Source organism: Mus caroli, unplaced genomic scaffold, assembly GCF_978045245.1.
Source record: "Mus caroli unplaced genomic scaffold, Mus_caroli_1 scaffold_19, whole genome shotgun sequence".
Taxonomy (NCBI): Eukaryota; Metazoa; Chordata; class Mammalia; order Rodentia; family Muridae; genus Mus; species Mus caroli.
Window position 1 is genome coordinate 29,796,702 of NW_028227274.1, and position 15,908 is coordinate 29,812,609.

Sequence of the window (15,908 nt, forward strand, 5' to 3'; positions counted from 1 at the left end):
ATCTAAAACTGTTCTAAAAGGAGCTGGAAAGATGGTTCAACAGTTAATCGTATTCTGCTCTGGCCGAGGACCTGTGTTTTATTCCTAGTTCCTATGTTGGGTGGATCAAAACTGCCCGTAACTCTAGCTCCGTGGGATCTGAAACCCTCTTCTGGCCTCTGTAGGCACCTGCAATCACTTGCACATATCCAGTGCATGCATGAACACAATTTAATACAAATTAATCTTTAAGAAGCTGTTCTGTTCCCAAGTCTTTGTTCTCTCTCTCTCTCTCTCTCCCTCCATATTCATTGCTTCCCAAATATTACCCTTAAAATAGTTTCCTTGTAATTTTTGTGTTCAAAATTTCTGTATGTGTGTGTTCATATGTATGACTGCACATGGAGACCAGACAACAATATTGGATGTCATTCCTCAAGATACTGTCTGCCTTGTTTTTTGAGACAGGATTGCTCTTTTTTACCTGGAATTTGCTAATTTGCTTAGGATGGCTGCCCTAACCTGCACAGTGACCACTGCTTCTTGCTGTGGTGTGTGTGTGTGTGCGTGTGTGTGTGTGTGTGTGTGTATGTGTGTGTGAAAGGGTGGTGAGAGGCTAACCTTGGCTATAATTCCTCAGGAGCTGTTCAGCTTGTTTTTTTGGGACAAGGTCTCTCACGGGCCTGGGCTCCACCGTCAATTAGACTGGCTGGCCGGTGAGCCTGCTTCTTTATTTGTGTTCTGCCGATGGGACTGGAGCCTCAGCATTCTTCCTTGATGTATGGTTGTTCTGAGCCTTTCATCCTGGGCATCTAATTAATTCCTACATAGATTTGAGGATAACACATGTATATATTTGGTTGTCTTTCCATTTACAATTACACCAGCAGCATCACTTTCCTGTTGTTTCCCAACTGTGAGAGATTCTCCAAAGGCTTCTCTTGCTGCTGTGTGGGCATGGCCCACCCTTTCCCAAGGAGGAACATTACTCGTACTTTGTATTTTTCTGTCATATTTTGAAACACCAAAAGCCCAACGAAGCAGAATCTTCTATTCCCAGGGGCTGATGGTAATCGAATTTGACTTCTGCTCATTTCTTTCCTCAAGGAGTGTTGGAAGAAATTGCTCTGACAGGCCTGGGGATGTGGATCAGTTGGTAGGGTACATGCCCAGTATGCATGAAGCTCTGTATATAGCATTTGGGCATCATTGCATAAACTTGTAGCACCAGCATTTGGGAGGCGGAGGCAGGAGGACCAGAAGTTCAAGGCCATCCTCAGCTACACAATAAGTTTTAGGTCAAGGGATAAATAAGATTTGGGAGGAGGGGAGGAAGGGGAGGGAAGAGAGAGAAAGAATTGCTGTGGGAGGGTAGTAGACAATTGTGAAATTAGGAAAGAGACCCGAGGTAAACACGTATTTAGGAGAATGCTAGAAACCCAGGCTGTGTAGATTATATTTGCTGGGCTCACAAATGGGGTCTAGGTTTATAATGATAATTCGCATGTTCTTGTGTGTATATGTTTGTGCATTTAAGTGTCTGGTGTACATACATGTGTTTGCCCATGGAGATCAAAGGTCAACCTTTGGTCAGCCTGGCTGGCCAGCAAGCTCCAGGGATTCTCCTGTTGGTGCTTCTCAAACCCTGGCATGAGTCATACGTGGGCCAAGCTTTATGGGCATTCTGGGATCTACATAGGTCCCATATTGATAATTTCAATAATACTTTCCATTCCCAGGGTTTGGTGCTTGTGAGGGCTGGTTCTTTGCTTGTCATTTAGTTGGTGATCAGCTGCTGAGCCTTTCTTCTGGCCACAATAGGAAGACTAATGGGCCAGGAAGAAGTCCAGGATGGGAGAACCAGGTGACATCCAGGAGGGCTCCAGGGATCAAGATGGGCCATTGTGAAGGCTGGCTGAGCTTTTTGTTTTTAGGTCTCCACTTCTCCATTTGTAGAAGGACTTGGTAGAGAGCTTGCAATAGTACTTCCTGAATCCCACTGTCCCGAGACACTGTCCCCAGCTCTCTACTGTGAGTGTTCCATACGCCTTACACGCTGGTTCCCATCCATATGGTGGGCACATCTAAGCTTCCAGGAGCACTCATTTCTGTTCAGCTCTACCTATAGCTCGTGAAAAACTTCCAGGGTACCAAAGTAGCCCAGAACTGGCCACATCCCCTTTGGGTCTGGCTTAGGGTAGAGAATGTGCATACCAGCATACTGCACAAATACATACAGTTGGCTCTCCCTATTTGCAGTTCTGCATTGTGGGGCTGATAATGTTCAGAGAAAATTTTCCTCTGCACTGAATATCTGCATCGAACTCCCTTTTACTCCTTGTCCTTAGTCTCTAAACAATACAGTAAACAGCTATTTATACAATATTTGCATGCATTAGATGTTATGAATCATAAGAAATGATTTAAAGTATGGGGGGGCACAGGTGTTGGTTACATGTAAATACTCTGCTATGTGTGTATATTTGCATAATAGTGTGTGTGTGTGTGTGAGTGCGTGTGTCCACTCAAGGCTAGAGTACAGTCTGAGCTGTCATTTTGACACAGGGTCTCTGATTGGCCTGGAACTTCCCAGTTATAGTAGTCTGGCTAGACAGCAAGCCTCAAATAACTGCCTGTTTCTGCTTTCCCAGGGGTCTTTTGCATAAAAGACTTGAGTATACTGAATTTTGGTATCCATAGAGGTCATAGCAAGTCCTTCCCGTTCTAGTGATTACATCCTATGTGTCATAGGACAACCTTATCTTCATGAATACTGAATGACCCTTAATCATCTTCCTACTACAGGATTAGGCAATCCTCCCCTCCCCCACCCATTGGTGGAAAGACGAGGATGTAGTTGGCTTCTTGGTTGTTTCATTTGCAAAATGCTAATAAATTGGAGCCTCTCCCTCATTGGACTGCTGGAGACTGGGAGAAATAACGCTTATCAAATCACGCAGCTCAGTGCCGGGCACACATTAAGCGTGCAGTTAACGTTAGGTGATCCTTAGGATGATAGTTAAAGGCCAAACTGGAAAAACCGAGTGCTTAGTCAGCATGGGGCTAGGCAAAAAGAAAGGGACAGAGAAACACGCCGTAGGCTGTAGGGTGCAGCAGGAGGCGGACGCTGGACTGCTAGCAGGAGGGAAATCCCTGGTAGGGCACTTTCCCAGCCCGCGGGGACTCTGGGAGTCCAGGGCCACGCACGCGTCTATCCCTGCACATTGTCTTTGATTTTTAGAAAGCACTAGACTCCTTCACCTGGTTACCTTTCTAGAGTTGCAGGAGGTATCTGTTTGGGAGGAGAACTTAAGCCTCAGGGTCGCGGTGACACTGAATTGGGGACAGCATAGGTAGTTCCCATTCCCAGGCGAAGTCGTAAGCACGTCCGGGGAGTCCCTGACCTGCAGCCCCCAGTGCCCGCCCTCCAGGATCCCTCCTCCTGGGCGGAGATCCAGATCCCAGAATGGCCCTTTAAAAGGCAGTGTCGTGTCCGGAGGGGGCGGGCTGGGGGCCACTGACCCGCCCGCGGCTGGTCCCTTCTCCCCGCCCTTCCCTCCTCCTTTGGCTCCCTCCCTCCCTGGATCCCCGCGCTGCTCACTCGCTCTCCCCGCGCACGCTCCGTCTCCGTCAGTCCCTGAGCTGTTCTAGTGCGCGGCGTGGAGCCAGGGCTCAGGCTGGTGGAGCGGCCGGGGCTGGAGGCTGGGAGTGCGGCGCGCACGGCCTCCCCGCGCCATTATCCGCGCTCGCTTCGGGCGAGGCCGGCGCCAGGATGGCAGAGATGGGGAGCAAGGGGGTGACGGCGGGGAAGATCGCCAGCAACGTACAGAAGAAGCTGACCCGAGCGCAAGAGAAGGTGAGTGAATGGTAAACCTGCCACACCTCTCGCCCCTATCCCCGGGATCTAGCTGGTCACTTCTGGAGGATCACCGCCAAGGAATCCCCGGGTTTGATCTTCTTGCAGCTAAGGTGCCCCACTTCTCCCTACCTGGGCGCCAGCAGGGGAGAGCGCAGCTGTCCACCTTGTACCCCCCTCCCCCAATCGTTTTGTACCTTGGTGGCTCTTCTGCAGAGAAGTGGAGGCCCACGCTCCGGTTTGGTCCTAGGACGCGGGGTCCACTCTCGCCCTACCGTGGAGTCCAAGGGTCAGGAGGCTGGGAGGTGACCCCCAGTACTCCAGACCCAGGCGGGCAATCCAGGCGGGGCTTGTATGGGGTGGAGGAGGGAGCCTGTCTTACCACCCTGGGGCCGAACGCGTCCCAGACTTCTAAGGCTACACTTTCTTTCCAGCTGGCTAGTGCGTACGCCCACTGCCCTCCTTTTCCTACCGCCTCTCTACCTTAGTCCCTGAAGGAGGGATCGCTTTCCTTTTTCCAAGAGGTGCCTGCGGCCTAGAAGGTCCCGCCCAGACCCGCCAGGCAGCAGATTCTGCACCCCTCGCTACACCGGGCTTTGGCGGTTCCAGCCGCTGGAGAGAGTGGTGGTGGGAGCTCAAGGCTATCCGGTGACCCAGAGGGGGGTGTGGAGGGCGCCACAGGAACCCCCATCCCTGTTGTTTGAGAGTATTCTGGGGTTTTTGCAGGGGAAGGGATCAGAGCTTCCTGGGACACCCTGACTGTGCAGGAAATGCAGGGATTGGGGGCGGGGGTCCTTAGCTGGCCTGCCTTTTACCCCACGCCGTCCCTGGCTTATTGAATTGGATCACGCCAGCTGCTGACGCCACTTCCCCTGCCAATTCCGACTATGAAATCTGAGATTGTACAATCTGTGCTTCTGCCAGGGATAGCCCCTCATGGCTCTATCTGGGCTGGGGCCTGGTGGGGACAGGGACAGGCTTGCCTTTTTCTGTCCGTCTTGGGCTGTTTATAAACAATGACTTTTGCAGCTGAGATCTGTGAGCTCCCCAAGGATGCAGCCACGTGATGGGGGGCGGGTAGATCTTCCTTAGAGCCCTACTCCTCATCCTTGTGGTTGCTAGCTAAGAAGAGGGTTACTGTGCCTGGGGAGGCTCTTGCTAATCCCCTGATCTGGCCAGCTCTCCTTTCCCCATGCAGGAGGAAAGCGAAGAGAGAGATTAGGACCCTCTCTGTAGTCTGTGGGTGGCTGAGGAGACCTGGGTGACCCAGCTGGAACAGTAGGCAGACACAGCCACCCTGGCTCCCAGTGACCTAGTAATTCATCTAAGGTGCCTGGAGCCTGCTTCTCACTCCTAAAGGAAATGAATGGAAATATTGGGAGTAAGCTGAGACAAGTTCCCTACCCCCACCGCATGAAGAGCAACTTCATTATGGCTGCTCACGATAGCCAGCCCGCAGCTCTTCCCAGGTGCATTTGTGTGTGTATTTGTTCTTTGGCAGTAGCCTCCTTGATGCAACTCTGGGGGCCTCAAGCATAGGCCATGTTCCTTTCTTGTACATGGCCCTGATTCACTGGGCAACTGAGCAGCCATCTCTCTTCTCAGTGCCTGCTCAGAGGTTTTGGGCAGTTGGCTGACAGCTGGTTGGCTTTGGAACATGGCTATGGCCAACAGCTGGTCTTGGCTGAGCCTGGGCTTCGTGGACCTGCACTCGTCTTTAGCCACATTTGCTCTCTGTCTCATGGGCATTAGTTAGGGACCATTTGCCCAGGGAAGCCAAGACAGTCTGACAGGCATCCTGAGACAGCAGCCTGCTTCCCATCCTCTCTCTCCTTGGCTTCAGGAAGCCCTGTGCCTTACTAGACACTGTCCTCTTCCATTTGTCTTTCTGACATTTGGAATCTACATTTGTCACGGCTTGGGTATACTGACTGGGCTGACTCCCCAGTATCTTCTAGTGGTGGTTCGTATCCTCTTCAATGCCCACTGCTAATGGGACCTCAATCCCATTGCCTTACAAACAGTCCTGACACTGGACCTACCTTCCTTTGCCAAATAAACTAGCCACAGGGCGATTTTCACCTTTTTATTTTTATTGTCATAGAAGGGCATTTCCTGAGCAAGGATAGCATCTGCCATAGTGGAAAGCAAGAGAAAGTTGGGGAGATAGCTTAGGTGGAGAAGTGTTTGCCACACCAATATGAAGGTCTGAGTTCCATCCCCCAGAACCCATGTGTAAAGCTGGGGACAGAAGTGTTGTAAGCGGCTGATTCCAGGTCTGGGATCACAAGTTAGTGATGTAAGCGAGCTCCAGGATCAGTGTGAGACCCTGAGCGCTGGCCTTTACAAGTGTGTACACACAAACAATAAAAGGAAGCCTGCAGTATATTTGCATAGGAAGAAGGCCTTTGTCCCCAACTTCTCAGCCCTGACACCTATGGAGACTCAGTGACAAGAAAGGCCAGTGTGCCTTCTGGTGTCATGAAGTCCTGTGTGGGTCATAGAGTCATCTTTCTGCAGTCTTCCCTAATGGGTCTTGGGTTGCTACCTTTAGTTCATCTGCCTCCTTCATCTGTGCTTGCTTGTACCCCTCTTGTGTCTGTCTGGCTCTGGTGGGTGTTTAGTGGATGCTTTTGAATGAATGTGGGGACTTGGGTGCTTGATCTTGGAGCCCTGGCTGGCCCAGACCTGGGAGTTAGCTGGTTGTCTTTTCTTCTACGTTCCTGGTTGCACACATGCCAAGTGCCTTGTCCTAGGTTCAGTCCCTGCATGCTGCTTCAGGCAGAGAGCATATTATTCAGGCCTACATGGTGCTTATTCCTGTTCTGCTGCTGTGTGCCTGTGGTGAGCGAGTGTGCCCGGAGCCTAGGCCCATGGACTCCATGAGGTCATCTTCCCATTGCATTTGGCTTAGCTGACCCTCTATAAATGACTGTGTCCATTTTTGGGCCTCAGAAGGGTGGCTGGGCAAAGCCAGTTCAGGGTGGAGGCTGGGTCAGATGACAAGAGGATTAGAGGTTGGCGAGCTGGGCCCTTGGGGGATGGGGTGGTTGGGGAAAAGGACAGCTGGGGTGGGGGTGTGGAATCTTGCCCTCCCTAGTCCAAGGCCTAGGAGTCCTCAGGGAAGAGTGCATGAGGGAGGCTGGGCTTTGCCCTCACAGTATTGGGCTAGTGGTTGAACATAGGTAGACGGTCTTGGGTTATGATGGGAATAGGCAAAGAGAGAATGTTTCCTTGATGGCTGTTGCTGTCCCTGGGCATGCTTGGAGGGGTGCAAATGAGAGTGTTTGGAACACCGGTGGGAGTGGGAAGTCCTGGGCTGTCAGTGCACAGCGCACGACTCTGGCATGTGGAGCAGATGCTCAGCAAAGGAAGGGGCAGCCACGGTTATTTATAGGACCTTGACCCATGGAGGTAAACTGCGCCATATTATTATGCTCTGTTATGCCACCCTGACACACGGCTGAGAACTGCACTGTGTTCCTCTGCATGGTCACGGTCTTCCCATGTGGGAGGTACATCAGACTTCTTAGTATGAGCTGGGTTTGAATATAAAGCTTCTGGTAGAGACCCCAAGAGTAGCTTGGCTACCTGGAGGAGCATATATGGATGTCCCCTTTAACAGAATGGAGGAGCATATATGGATGTCCCCTTTAACAGAATGGAGGAGCATATATGGATGTCCCCTTTAACAGAATGGAGGAGCATATATGGATGTCCCCTTTAACAGAATGGAGGAGCATATATGGATGTCCCCTTTAACAGAATGGAGGAGCATATATGGATGTCCCCTTTAACAGAATGGAGGAGCATATATGGATGTCCCCTTTAACAGAATGGAGGAGCATATATGGATGTCCCCTTTAACAGAATGGGCTTTGGCTGCATGGTGCTGACTGCTTGCTGGAAACACACAGCCCTTGCAACTGAGGTCGTCTGGGCCCCTGGTTTTACTTACACAGTCATCTCTCCAGTCTGAGGATCCAGCCTAAAGCTGCTGTCCTTCATGAAAGGCATCCTCTATATCCCCTTTCTATCTCTGTGTTTCTGTCAAGGGCCCTCTCTCAGGCTGGACCATCATCTCTTTTTCCTCTCTTTCTGAAACTCTCTGCACTGGGCCTCTCTCCTTGAGCTTGGACAGGTTCTGCTGAACCTTCCAGCCTAGATCAGATTTCCTGAAAGTTCTATATGCAAGTGGTTTCTATTCCCTGCAAGATTCTGTATCCTGTATGAGGTGTTGGGTACCTGGGCGTGGGGTAGGGGAGATGCTCTGGAGACACTGGGCTCAGGAAGGTATAGACGAGCTGTAGGCACGTTCATGGGGGTGTCCCTGAGCCCTGCCCCCTTAGGCCTGGTGGCCTCAGTACTATACTGGCTGTGGCAGGTGGAAGCCAGGCTATTGCTAGTATATTGGGGGATGGTAGAAAAGGGAGAGGCTGCTGGATGCCTAGGGTACAGGGATAGTGGGAGGTATAAAGGGCAGTGAGGATGGTGAGAATTTCAGTTCCATGAGAGGGAAGGTGTGGCTGGGTGAACGACTCAGGCCAGATTTAATTAAGTGTTGCATGCTGGGGCGGGAATCTATGCACCCCAGAGAGTTTCCCAGCCACGGAGGCTGAACCTCCTCACCGTTCATCCTTTGAGGTTCCCTTGTGGCCTTCCTGCTCTGGCTTCTGCCCTGGATGGCTTTGGGTCCATTTTGTCCCAAGTTGTGAGGCTGGGACAATACCAAGAAAACTTCAGTCCTCCGCTGCTGCAAGTGAGGGATGTGCCTCATAGAGCTTGTCCCCTGAGGTCGATTTTCTATCCTGTATATCACCCTGGGTGGTAGCCGAGAACATGGGGCCTCTAGGTCCCCCTGACTGGCTGCAGGACCTTAGTCAGGTGGCAGGTCCTTCCAGACTTCCCTACCACCAGGCCACGGATAAACTGGAGATAATGATAGTTCTCTTCACAGGCACGATTGTGAAGAACAGGAAGCCCTTGACAGATGCATGTTATATATTACATGCTCACTACATATCAGCTAAGTAGGTAGACTGATGTCACAGAACCTCCTTGGGGACCCTCTTTCCCTACAAGGCCCACTTCTCAGAACGCTCCCTGGGAGTGTTCATTATAGGCTTCTGTAGACAGCTAATTCCTGCTGAGCCGTTAGCCGGTTAGGGCTTAGGATAACAGCCTCTGTGTGTGTGTGTGTGTGTGTGTGTGTGTGTGTACCCGTATACTGTGTACTTTGTGTTTATGTGTGTTTATGAATAAGTGTTGTGTATCGAGGCAGCCTTGATGGCAGAAGACTTGGACTTTGAGTCAGACTATTTTAGAGTTAACTCAGCTCCTACAAATAAACGAACCTGGGTCCCCTTCTCTGCTCTTTTGTTTCTTGACACTGTTGGGGTGGTGATGGATTTGCATATCTATTCTACAGGACGTGTGCAGCACCCACTGTGTGCTAAGCACGGAGGAAGTGGAGCTGATATCCTAGCTGGAGACATACCTGGTCATCACCCAAGTGGTCACAGCAGGGGCCTGTTCCATTTGTGAAGACCTATGGCTGAGCTTGGGTCTTTATGTCACTGCAGATGTGGGTGGCTGGATAGATGGGGAAGACTGGGGGTGGGGGGGCAGCTTCTAGTCTCCAGGTGAGAGGCCACCTCTAGTCCTGGGGACTTCCTGTTGGATGTCTGGTGTGTTGTGTTTTCCTAAAGCTGCCTCTTTGGCAAGTTTTCACTAGGTCTAACAAGTGCAAAGAAAAGAATACTAATCCTAAAATCTTATACCACAGAGGGACAGGCTGGGACAGATGTATATCTTGGCTTGGGTGTTTGTGCAGGGCCAGGTGGGTGGGGGTGCCTGTTCAGAGTAGACTTTGGGAAGAATGGGAGAGGCACCTCACGAATGCTACCAAAGGTGTCAAAGATGGCCTGGATTGCAGGGGTCCACTCGCAAGATTCCACCCAAGCAATGCTGCAGTGGACGATCCCAGGCTGAGTCATCTCCTGTCCTTGGGCAAGTCATGCTAGTCTCTGTAGCCTCAGTCTCCCCTTCTGAAACAGGATTAATGATACCTGCTTTCTCAGGTACTTGGTTGGAACTTTGAAATGGAAATCTACACAGATGCTGCTAGGCCAGGCCAGGATCAAGAGGCACCAGTAGGACCGATTTAATCTCTCATTGTTTTAAAAGTGGGGATTGCTGGAGGGAAAGTGTGGCACCCCGGCCTCTAAAGCTCCCTGTAAGAGGCTGCCACCTCCAAACTGCATATGCCATTAAGCTATCAAGGGGTCAGGGCTAGGGAATGGAGAGGAGAAGGGCTGCTTTTCCTGCCCAAGAGAAGCTTCATCTAATATCATTATTAATAATAATAGCCACGAATAATAAAAACCTATGTCTTGCCATCATTGCTGCAGTGTTCTGAGTCTCAGTGAAGGAACTGAGGAGCCACAAGGGGGCTTGGGAAATAAAAAGGCACTTGTCATCGAGACTGACCACCAGCGTTCTACCCCAGATCCCTGGGGATTCCATGTGATGGAAGAAGAGGGCTGACTTCCACATGTGTGCCATGGTACATATGCACATGTAGGCACACATGAATGAATGAATGAACGAACAATCGAACAAAAAAAGGGATGTAGTAGAATTTATCTTGAAAAGAAAGAAGGGCTGGAGAGATGATTCAGTGGTTAAGAGCTCTTCCAGAGGTCCTGAGTTCAATTCTCTGCAACCACATGGTGGCTCACAACCATCTGCAATGGGATCTGATGCCCTCTTTTGGTGTGTCTGAAAAGAGCAATGGTGAATAAATAAAAAAAAAAAAGAAAAGAAAAGAAAGAAAAAGAAGCTTGGTTCTGTGGTTGACATTTCAGATTCTCTCTCTGGTCCAAGCAGACTTATGGATTGCCACCGCTCCTGAGGTAATGTGGACTTGGCCCCTGAAAGACTTGACCCTTAAATAAGATGTGCCCCTAATCCCACTTGGGGTAGAAGTTTATACTGTGTGTGGTAGACTAGGTGATGGGAGGTCTGGGTTTCCAGAGTGAGACTGAAGGTGACAGCTCAGTCTCACAGTGGATGCTGGAGGCCAGAGGACCTTAGTTTTGGGAACAAGATGTCTCCTGTTCAAACCTGGAGCTTGCTGTCAGTGAGACCCCTGTATCTGCCTCCTCCAGTGTCGGAGTTACTGGTGTGCCTGGGATTTATGAGGGAGCTTGAGATTTGAACTCTGGTCCTTATGTTTGTATTGCTGACAGAGTCATTTCTCCAGTTCAGAAACTCTTTTTATTCTAAATTATATACTATATACTCTAGTTCCTATTGTTGCTACAACATTCCTTTTATAAAATCACGGAGATACTAGGTTTTTAAAAATGTTCTGGGGAGGAAATAGCTATGCTGTGGCTCCTATGTGAGCTACAAAATCTTTCTTAGTGTGCAGCCCCTGCTCTGGGCCTGGCACTGGGCCCCCTGTGCCCTGGGCCCAGCCTGGAGAGTTAGTCCTGTGTCTACTTTCAAGGGCAAAGTATTGTCTCCTGCCTCTGTGGTGTCTAGACCTCCAGCTCAGCACACAGCAGTTATTTTAAGCATGAAATCATCCCTAAAGGTCCTTAGAAAATGGATTTGAGGATACCCAGGGTGCAAATGTCCAAGTCTTCTGGCGGCCAAGTGTGTTACATAAATTAATGTAATACTTGCATAGAAACTAACGATGCATTATCATCCTATATGCTGCTAACTCTCCCTATATAATTCGGTACCACACTGTATATCATTCAGGATACAACAGCAAGAAAATCCATCTGTATGTGTTCAGACACCATTTTGCCTTTTAAATTTTTTTTTTTTTTTTTGATGTTCAATTTGTTGAATCTGGGGCTGTAGAATCAGAGAGCCAGTGTACTTATTGCCAAGGGATGCATGACTTCTGACATTAGGAGACAGAGCTGATGCCTCACAGGCCTGGAGGCTGTGTTTCACGGTGGAGAGGAGGGATGTTTGCTGCAGGACTGGGGTTATTTAGACTAGAGGATGCTATCCCACCCTACTTTGCCACATTAGGGTAATCTAGGCCTCCCTTTCCCCATGGTCAGATGGATGAGTAAATATCTTAGGTATGTGGTGGAGTCAAATCTCAGCAAGTGGCTGCAGATCGGCTGCCTGGTCCGATGGTTCTTGTGGCTGGTCAGGGCGGTGTGTGTGTGAGTGTGTGTGTGTGTGTGTGTGCATGTGTGTGTGTGTGTGTTTGTGTGTGTGTGTGTGTATATCTCTCTGTGTGTGTATGTGTGTTGGGGTGGGGGCACTGCTTGCTTTTAGGTCAGATGACAAGCAGGACCTTGGTCCTCAGCAGAGGAATGCCATATATGAGCGAACTTCCAAGAGACAGAAGTACCAGGCTGTATGGCTCAAGGGCTGGGACAGTGTGAATGGCTAGGCACTCACAGCTACGCAGGTGAGTCTCCATCCTTAGAGGTGGTTCTTAGGCTTTTTTTTTCTTCCAGACTCTGCACTTTTGTCTTACTTTCTACCCCAGATCCCAAGTTTCACAACAGATGGATTGGGGTCACAACATGGGGTTTGGAGGGAGCCTCAGACTCCGGTGATTTCTGGGGAAAGGGCATTTGTGTCTCTAGTGTCCTTTGGAAGGGTGCCTAAGCTGCATCATCTTCCCACTGCAGCGTGAGGGCTCTGCACTAAGCTGAGCCCCAGGTCATCATGGGAGTGAGTGGGTGGCCACAGACAGCAGCTACTACGGGCTGGCCTAGCTAGGGAGGTATTCCCCTGTCAGAGCTGCTGCAGATCCTACTACCACAGGCTCCATTCCTTATAACTTGACACCACGTCAGGGTAACCCCTGCGGATTCCTCACGTTGTGTGCATCACATCTAACCTGAGCTAAACTCTGGGGAGAATGTAGCTCACTTGGGCTGAGGTTGTTTCTCTCACTGAACACCTGGCCATACTGGGTCAGGAGGCTGAGAGGGAGGAGCTGCCCACCTCCCACACAGGTGCCCCCACAGGCCTGGATGATCTGAGGAGGTTGTGGAGAGGAGGTAGACCTGAGCTGAGCTCCAGGGCAAGGTGGCAGGTTTCAGACAGTCAGGGAAGTAGAATTTTCAAGGCCTGTTTGAGATGCAGTTGCGAGGATAAGGCTTAAGGCTGAGAAAAGATAAATGGAGACCAGGTTGGGCATTTAACTGTGGCTTTGCCTCAGACTAGGGCTAGCTAATGTTTACATGTATGTGCACATGTGAGGAGGTCAGAGGTCAACTTCTGGACTCTGTTCATCTTTGTTTTTTTTAATTAATTCTTAAATTAATGAATTAATCTAGAATGCATATTGTGTGAGTGAAGGTTTGTGTCATGGAGCGTGTGGAGATTTGAAGATAACTTTTGGGAGTTAGTTCTCACCTTCCACTTTGTTGAAGATGGATCTCTAGTTTCTGTTGCTCCTGAGTGGCCTCCAGGTAGTTGGCCCACGACCTTCCAGACAATTCTCCTTTCTTTTCTCCTCTCTCACTGTAGGTATGGTGGGATTACAAATACACATTACGACACCAGCCTATCTACTATCTATCTATCTATCTATCTATCTATCTATCTATCTATCTATCTATCATCTATTTATTGCTATCCCTATCATCTATCATTTATCTATAACTCTATCTATCTATCTATCATCTATCTATAGCTATCTTTATCATCTATCTATCATCAAACTATAACTCTATCTATCTATCTATCTATCTATCTATCTATCTATCTATCCATACCTATCTATCTATACCTATCTATCCAAGGGTTTCAGGTGGCTATCGCCTTTACCCACTGACCCATCTTCCTGGCTTGCTCTCACCTTGGTTTTGTGAGATAGGGTCTCTCATAATTTGGAACTGGCCAAGTAAGCCATGCTGGCTGCCTAATGAGCCCCAGGGAACTGCCAGTCTCTGCCTCCCAGAACTGGAGTTGACAGTATGTTCAACTGCCTCCTGACTCTTTTATATGGGTTTTGAGGGTCAAATTCAGGTCCTTTTGCTCCTGTGGCAAACACCTCACCCATTGACCTGTGTTCCTGGCCTCCAGGGTCCAGCCCCGTAGCTCTCTTCCTCAGATGTATCTGGAAACATTTTGTCTCCCCAGCTTGTGCTCAACCAAACATTCAGCGTCTGACTCCAGGCATGGGAATCTCAGGAGAGTTAAGGGGAGGACATGAGCTCTTTATTCTCAGGGGGAGTAACTGGCCAGAGTTAGAAACAAGCTATTTCTAAGAAGCCTAAGGGCCATGGGTTAGATGAGGCTAGTAGACAACCTCCTATATTGGCTCTGTGATGTTTGGCCCTGCTTATGCCTTCTTAAAGGCCCATTGGAGGGGTATGAGGGTGTAGGGGCAGGGGGTGAATTAAGAGGGGGTGGCACAAGTGGATCTGCTGAGCAGCCATGTCAGGACCCACTCACCCTCTTAAGCCACTGTCCTAGAAAGGCATGGGGCTGTCTCACCCTTGGGTCCTGTCAGCTGTGGCTATACCTGGCTGTAGGGGCAGATCCCAGGGTGGGAGATGATAATAATGAATTCTGTCGTATGGAGGACTATAACATGGTTGGCTGGGGAGGGGGTGGAGATTTCATGGCTGCCTTGGTTAGAGGAGCTTTGCTGGGGCTTCACAGGGCCGGAAGGGGGATAGGGTGACAGGGTGGCCTTAGCTGGCTCAGCCCCCTTCTAACAGCTGCAGCTTCTTTCTTTGGACCTTTTTCTAAGTTCAGCCTCTCCCTGGGACATCAGCCAAGATGCCTGGGCTCTGGCGAACCTGGGCCTCACCGCTGAGCCCTGGGCCCTGGGCTGAATGATACCCAGGGGTCTTCAGTGGACCCCATTTCCATGCTTCTGGATCAATTTGTTTTCCCCATTTCTTAGGTTCAAGAATGCACGAGCTATTCCAGTGCAGCTATTCTATGTACCATTGTCCATGGGACCGGCCCAGTGATCAGACATGCATGGTGGAGTAGATGGGGTTCTGATTTAGATGGGACCACGGGCAGGGAGCCCGGGAGACAGCTGCAGCTGATAGGATGAAAGGGAGGAAGAAAATTTATTGACATCTTAGGGAGAGTTGAGAAGATTTAACTCTCAGAGAGGGAGGAGAATTTGTCCTTCAGATTTACTTGTTCTCTGAGTCCACTTTTCCTTTAAAAAGGGAGAGGAGAGAACCTATCCTCTACCCCGTCCTGTCTCCCTTCTCCTGACAGGATTAATCTGCTCCACCTCACAGAGATCCTGGGAAGGCTGCGATGGTCTGCAGGTAACCACCTCTGCAGCCCTGCAGCCTTGTGTTTCTCTGTGGTTGTAGCAGGTCTCTAGGAATCGAACTCCTGTGCTGTATGTGGCTCCAGGCTAGGACTGTGTAGGGAAGCCCTGGGGTTTCCGTCTTCCTGAGTCTCATTTTGAGTCCAGGTTGGCTTTGCCCAGAGAGGGAGGGAGGGAGGGAGGGAGGAAGGGAGGGAGGGAGGGAGGGAGGGAGGGAGGGAGGGAGAGAGAGAGAGAGAGAGAGAGAGAGAGAGAGAGAGAGAGAGAGAGAGAGAGAGAGTTGGGAGTGGAGTATATACATGGAGGTCAGGAGGATATTGGGGGAGTCCTCAGCATTATTCCCTTGAGACAAGGTCTCTGAACTTGAAGCTGGGTTGGCAGCCAGCCTGTCCTGCTGTGTCCTCCCTAGCCACCCACCCAGTGCTGGAGTTAGGGATTGGAACCCAGGTCCTTACGTTGTCTCCTACTGAGCCATCCCCTCAGTCCTGGGTCTGCCCATCTTGTGCTGTCCTCCTCTTGAATACAGGGAGTGAGAGGATGGACGAGGGGGAAATGTCTACCCTAGAGCAAATGGCAGAGCTTCTATGTTTTTAGATGGAACCTCGATGTGATCAAGGTCTTGCTACCTTGAAGGCTAGAACTCCAGAGAAAGTGAACCGTATCCTGAACTGTGTAAGGGATCTCTCCATGACCCCGGACCTCCTATCGACTCCAGAAATGTGCCAGGGTGAATAAACTGAGATATTCTTATGAATAAGGGTCCCCAGAGGTTCAGGG

The 15,908-nt window shown here is 50.0% G+C and overlaps 1 protein-coding gene across 5 annotated transcripts in view; it reads left to right on the forward strand.

Annotated features, from left to right (window-relative positions):
* The first annotated feature begins 3,564 nt into the window (after positions 1 to 3,564).
* Positions 3,565 to 15,908, forward strand: part of Bin1 (bridging integrator 1) — a 59,027-nt gene continuing 46,683 nt past the window's right edge. For all 5 annotated transcript variants that reach the window (XM_021150348.3, XM_029472070.2, XM_029472071.2 and 2 more), the window contains exon 1: positions 3,565 to 3,835. In XM_021150348.3, the coding sequence (XP_021006007.1) occupies positions 3,752 to 3,835 (84 nt within the window). In that variant the 5' untranslated portion in view covers positions 3,565 to 3,751. The remainder of the gene's footprint in view (positions 3,836 to 15,908) is intronic.